The sequence below is a fragment of the Esox lucius genome, chromosome 3 (genome assembly GCF_011004845.1).
Source record: "Esox lucius isolate fEsoLuc1 chromosome 3, fEsoLuc1.pri, whole genome shotgun sequence".
In the NCBI taxonomy this organism is placed as follows: domain Eukaryota; kingdom Metazoa; phylum Chordata; class Actinopteri; order Esociformes; family Esocidae; genus Esox; species Esox lucius.
The window spans coordinates 21,289,174-21,295,774 of NC_047571.1; the positions used below are offsets into that span (position 1 = coordinate 21,289,174).

Below are 6,601 nucleotides of genomic sequence, written 5' to 3' on the forward strand. Positions count from 1 at the left end.
TGGATTCAAAGTGATTTTTGGAGTTTGGTTGAGTATTTTGTCTCAAAGCAAATCACTTCCCTGGTTTATGCACAGAATGGTTGGCTAGTTAGCTAGAAAACATACCTTAGCATGTGCAGTGAGTTGTAAAATCAACACATTGAGGAAAAAAGGAATGCACTATCAACACAAGTTCAAATCTTACCATGTTAATCTGATACCCTTTTCTAATTCAAAACAGAGTGAATGCAGCATGTCATAGCACCTCTAGTCTGCAAGCCTGGAGACAGAAACGCTAGCATAATCTGACCCACGGTTTACTTTGAGGACGTTTAAACTATTGTTGGTCACGACAATACAGATATGTTCTTGACAAGTATGCCCATACACTTAATTTGCTGATTCTGTAGTCTGGAGTGCAAATTACTGTTTTCAAATGATTGTGAAATGTAAAAATGTTATTACCCATTTCCAGCATGAGAACAACAGTACTCTGACACATAACCAGACATTTTTATTTTTGACTGACCACTTAAAAGTAAAATAATGGGGAAGTTTTTACCCAGCCATGGAACATAGGCTTTCACCAAACTGACGAGTTGATTTGTTTCTGGGTTTAGGTGATCCCTTTAATAAATTAGACAAAAGAAGGTTCATGAAGACATGACAGGTTTCCACACAGTGTTGCCATGCCAAACAGTTACGTGGAAACAGATATTGGTAATCTGAGTGTTGGAATATATAGAACTCAGATTACATATATCCCTCACTTCTCACTGGCCAATCAAATAATACGTTTGAACATAATATAGTGAATGATCAAGATGGAACATGAAAAGCAAAGACTAAAGGAATCAAGATGTCAATCGGACTAACCCAAATAGAAGAAAAAGATTAAGGGAAAACACTTGTCATATAATAGATGTCCTTCATCTGGCAGAGCAATTTAATCAAATATGACTAATATAATGCACAGCACAGATGTCTAAATAGAAGAAAAGTCAATTTCTGTTGATTGAAAAATGAAACCAGTGTTTCTCTTCTCCTTGCTCTGGTGTGGAACGGTCTTGGGGTCTGATGCCATCTGCATCTCTGGTAAAACTCACTTTTCTCACATCGACAGCAGATTATGACCTACAAGCAAACAAAAGCGATCAGGCAGGCTTAAAACCAAAAGCTTCTTTTGAATTCCTGTTACGAAGATTTTGCATTCAAAGTCAACTCAAGCCCTAACCAGTGACATTTTCCTGATCTGAGATGACTCCATATTCTAGAAACAAACATCAACTCACAATGTACCCATGTTCCAGCTTCTGAAAACATTTTAGTGTCCTTTGGGACAGACAGGATGTGTCAGTAATTAGAAAAAATTTGGGGTTGTCACTGCTGTATCCACTTATCTAGCTAAACATTATCCACAAGAGTTGCCAGTTAAATTGTAGTTCGGTTCACCTTTTTTTTAAAACATGTTTTGCAACAAAGTTTTGTATAAAATGTAAAAGACTGAAGACACCCCTAATTTCCATTTCATTCAATTATCCACTTTCTGTAATGAACACGTGGTTGTGACAGCTGCTGATGAAGCAGTCCTCATGAGCACTATAATACTACATGTGCATGACCAAGGTAACCTAGTCAACTCATAGATTTAAACTGGGAATACAAAAGTGACTAAGATGCATTTCTATGGCAATTAAGCCTTCAGAACGGACCTTCTCCAGGGAAGGATAACTCATGGCTTCGCTAATAATTACACTGAGCAGACTCACCTTCAACAAGAATTCCTTTAGTCATCCTTCTTGAATTTACCACTGATGTATGGTACCCAGTCCAAAAATAACCGCCAGTCAGTGAAGTGTACCAACGCCACCCCTCCAACTGAACCCCACACCGTCAATGATGGGACCCTGTATTGAAAATCGCGGGGATGGGTCAAGTTTAAAATCAACAAAGATAACCTTGTTAGCTATCTAGCTGGTTCTCAATCCACCATATTACAAATAGGCTGTTTGCAGCTGATGACCACAATGGTACCATTCCTATCCGCTAAGAAGCGGGCAAGAAATACTGGACATTTGAGGAATAGAAAAACAATGCCAGGTCTGGCGAATCTCAGTTCCTGTTGCGTCATGCCGATGTCAAAGTCGGGATTTGTCTCTCTCCATTACAGGCTGGTGGCGGTTTCTGCCACACATTAATTGGATTTATGACAACTGAACAATGTTTGACTGCCACAGCCTATCGGAATATTTTTGCTGACCAGGTGTATACCTTGTTGGCTACCGCTGATCTGTCCTCACATGGATATAGTACTTTCAGGAGAAGGATAGAAAATGTATTTTTGATCATACCATGGTCTTCATATTATTTCCTTGTATTACCACAGTTATTAAATGGTAACATGGTCTGCAAGGGCAGACAATAAGAATGCGTAATACAATTTGATTGCACTTTTGACCGAATCGTGTCGTTCGTCAAGTTAGTTAGCTGGCTCTCCAATTTACCAGAGTCAGGTCCGTATGATGCTTTTTCACAGCCATGGCAACTTTCTAAGGCTAGTTAAAATAGTTGGCTAACAATTGTAGAAATTAGGTTAACCAAAATAAGGAAATATGATTTTGGTTAACCTAGGTTAGTACTGTAGTAGGGAGTAATGCTAGCAAGCTAAATAGCATGACCTCCGCTAGCTAACAGTAACAGGCCAACATAGACAAGGACATGGCAAAGTGAGACATGGTTTGGAGCTTATTTTACTATATAAAATATAAAAATAAATACAACAGTATCTTACCATGTTTTGGCAATAGAAGCGTATTTCTGACCGATCAATTTGCCTAGCATTTTGAAGGTGATAGCAAGGAAGAAAGTAACGCACCCACGTAGCCGATGAACTACAGCTATGATCTTCCTTCTATTATATCTTGGCGGACCGCAAACTCACGTTTGGGTGCATGTCGCCACCTAATGTGCAGGCGTGTGTGCTCCATCGAGGTGTACAGCTACCCCACCACGACCCTAAATCCTCCGACTTAACCTGGAACCACTAAGAAAAAAAAGAAGGTATCTACTAACTCCCTCGCTCAGAATCCCTACCAATCCCTTCCCCACCTAAAGAACCCTACACTTCAACCGTTCCCTTAGATCACAGGTGTCAAACCGGTTCCACGGAGGGCCGAGTGTCTGCAGGTTTTCGCTCTCACCTTGTACCTGATTGATTAATGAGTTCACTAATTGGTTAATTTCTACCCCCACCTGGTTGTTCAGGTCTGACCTGGGAACCAATTTAAAGGAAAACCCAAAGACCTGCAGACACTCGGCCCTCCGTGGAACCGGTTTGACACCCCTGCCTTAGATCATCATACATTATATAATAAAGCAACACATGACAGTTCCCGCAACCAAACACTCTGGACACAAAACATCGCCAGGCTTGCCCACCAACTTCATAGATACATTTAGCATACTGTCCAATATGCAGCCTGGCAAACACCACCTCTTACATCCTATCCTGACTTTTAAATCTCTGCCCACCTGCTGGCATCAGTAGGTCATATAAACGCTGCCCCTTGGGTTCCACGTCCCAAATTCTCTGCCAGACATCCATCACATCCCCTCTGACATTTAGCTTCACCTTTTCCCCATGGCACAGAAATCATTAACAACTCCAGCAGCAAATCACTCCTATTAGACCTTCCTGATGCCTTGTCAGTGTCACAACACTGACAAGGAATCAGTACACATCACAATCCTGTCGGGTTTAGCGTCCTCCAGCCACCGGAGGGCAATAACCATCGCCACCAGCTCCACAGTGCACACAGCCAAACCATCCGCTAGCCGACGACAAAGCTTTATACCAAAGTCAGGAACATGTATGACCACTGACAGGGTCCTTAGACCCACCTGTAAACACCCTCAGACATGCATAGTACCTGTCCTTAATACAATTATCAACCTGTTCCCCAACTACACACCCATCCAGCAAGTCTTTCCTTTGCTCCACAAGGTTTATATCTACAGTGGATTCTGCGAGCAACCATGGTGGAATATCACCAGAGTAAGGCCAATATCCAATACCACTAAACCACTTTCCTCAACCTGTTTTTCAACTGTCCACCCAAAGCCCCTACCTCATCCATTGCCATACACTCAGCAATCATCCAATACATTAACGGCCAGGTTGCAAAACCCACATCCTTTCAATCTAACCTAATAAGCCAGTGCTAGTTTCTTACACCTGTCTAGAGGTATATCTCCTGCCTCCACTAGCAAGGCTGGTATGATCCTTATTCTTGAGTTTTATGGTTGTTGGCATTGAAAATTATGGACGCATTATCGCCACCTACTGTGTTGGAGTGTAGGCCTGAGATGGAGGAAAAGCAAAAGTTTGGATACTATCTCTTAATGTTCTGTAAGATTGCAAAGATGCAATCTTTGCAATCTTACAAAACAGTGGCTTGTGGCGGTTTATGGTAACCTTTACAGCTCAAAAGATGTCAACCCAACACATTACCTACGTAGTAGAAATAAAAAAGTGCAGTTGCTGGACTTCAACACAATTTCTTATTTAAACAAATAGGCCATAGCCTCTTTCATCACCAGCTATTTCTGATCCACCAATCCAACGAGGAATGTGTGCCTGTGGAAACACTGTTCTGCTCTGGACAATGAATCCTTTGTTTCAGCACAGAGAGGATCTCTCTACTGATGTACACCCAAGTCAAGGATCATCACATTTGCTGTCCTAAAAACAACTCTGATCAGTTCGAACAGGGAGCTCTGAAATATCTGAATTATGATGTCTAAGCTTTTAAGACAATTGGGAACATATTCTTTTTAAGAAATTATATTGAATGCTCATCAAACATACTCTGATTTTCTAACCCAAAAGTCACTGAAGTAGCATTGTGACAGTGTCAACGAAATAATTTGTGTTAGCTAATAGATGTTCTGATTTCGATCAGGGAAAAGAAACAGCCATTTTGCATTGAAACTGTCTGGAAGTACAAATGCATTTTTACACAATAATGACAAATGAGGCACCTGGTCAATAATTTCAACGCCCCAAAGTGGTCAAGTGACACTCAGATTTCCATATTGGAACAGCATACCACAAACTCAGAAACTAACTCAGTCCGACTGCATTAAAAACCCATCCAATTTCTATTTCAGCTATACAACCAAATCTGTAACTCAACACACCCAAGACAATTTTTTCACTCACACTGTCATTAATTATACAGTAAATATACAGTACTGTAACCCATTTTATCAGGAAACCTCGAACCTGGCAACACTGGTAACATTGCGCTGCAGAAGTCATGTCATGAAATATTTATTAATAATACATTATGCTGTTACAATGGCAGTATAATGCAGGAATGGTATATGACAAAACCGATACAGGTAAGAGCTGTTCTGATGCACAGCACATCCAAGTGCCTGGACACAACACTTAGCTCTGGTATACTAGCAATACTCCACAAACCCCCAAGATTCCTTACTACCATTACAAACCGGTAACAAACGCAATTAAAGTATTTAAAAGTTACGCAATGTCATACTTGCAGTATACAGAATCTCATATACCAGCATCAGGATTCCATCTACTTTGCCAGGTTACTGGCAAGTTCATGGTAGAAGTCAAAGGCGATTGTTTGTCCTGGTTTGTCTCTAACATCAACGAATCAGGGAACAGTTGATTGGAATGGCTATACTCCTATATTAATGGTTGTTTTGGGGTTCTGTGTGCTGCCCACAAATAAAGTGAGAATGTGAGTTGGAATTTTGTTAAGAGGTTCTGGCCAGGAGAGGGAGCCATTCGCTCGATTCGCTTGATCTAACTCAACAGTAGCTCATATTTCATCACAAAAAATCTTAAAGCTACACTTTGTATGATTTTTCTCAGCAATAAAACACGTTTTGTCCCCTCTAATCATGTTGTGTAAGGGGCCCTCTGAGAGTTGTTTAGCAACACAGACAGCTCAGTGCCAATGGAATGTCAATTTATACATTTTGGAGCCAGCCAATCCTGTTCCAGCCAAACTCCTTCTGTGAGGCAGGCCTCCCTTTGCTTACTGTAAGAAACTATGATGGGAGCTGGAGACCAGAACCACAAACTGACAATTCCTCCCTTGTCCTCTACAGTATATACTACAAAAACTGCAAAGAAGCAAAAGACAGACTAGCCCTCTATACAGTGCCGGCCCATCCTTTTGGGGGCCCTGTGTAACATTTTATTTGGGGCCCCCTGGTGGTTGGGGGCCCTAAGCGGCGGCTTATGTTGTTTATGCCTAGGGCCGGCCCTGCCTCGATAGCAAGCAACCAGGAAAGGTAGGCTAACATTAGCAATGCTAAGAAGAATGTCAAAAGAACACTTATTCGGAACAGGTAATTCTATTTTTCCATATTATTATTCAGAACTTCATTCTCTATCGAGCATTGATGCAGAATCACTTTGACTGGTGAGTTACCGTAAAATGCTTAGCACCAACTGTGCAATTTGTGAAATGTTTTCTCTTGTTGACTAATGCAATCCCCAGTAATTTTTTGTGTTCTAATTTTTATTTGATAGCTGTCTGTACAAAAATACATACTGTATATAGCTAGTTCCCAGTTGTCTATT

The 6,601-nt window shown here is 40.9% G+C and overlaps 1 protein-coding gene across 1 annotated transcript; it reads right to left on the reverse strand.

The window, feature by feature from the left end:
- Positions 1-471: 471 nt before the first annotated feature.
- Positions 472-2,933, reverse strand: LOC105020559 (cytochrome b-c1 complex subunit 10). Its single transcript, XM_010887700.3, has 3 exons — positions 2,771-2,933; positions 1,749-1,886; positions 472-1,113 (listed from the first exon to the last, which is right to left on the reverse strand). Exons 1-2 carry the CDS (start codon positions 2,818-2,820, stop codon positions 1,766-1,768), a joined length of 171 nt encoding a protein of 56 aa, XP_010886002.1. The 5' UTR covers positions 2,821-2,933; the 3' UTR covers positions 472-1,113; positions 1,749-1,765.
- Positions 2,934-6,601: the final 3,668 nt, after the last annotated feature.

What these genes read in the sequence shown, in the direction of transcription:
- LOC105020559 (XM_010887700.3), bottom strand. Translation starts at nt 2,820, where the DNA reads ATGCTAGGCAAATTGATCGGTCAGAAATACGCTTCTATTGCCAAAACA. An exon ending in GCTTCTATTGCCAAAACATG is followed by an intron (nt 1,887 to 2,770) that starts GTAAGATACTGT and finishes TTTTCAATACAG; the next exon opens with GGTCCCATCATTGACGGTGT.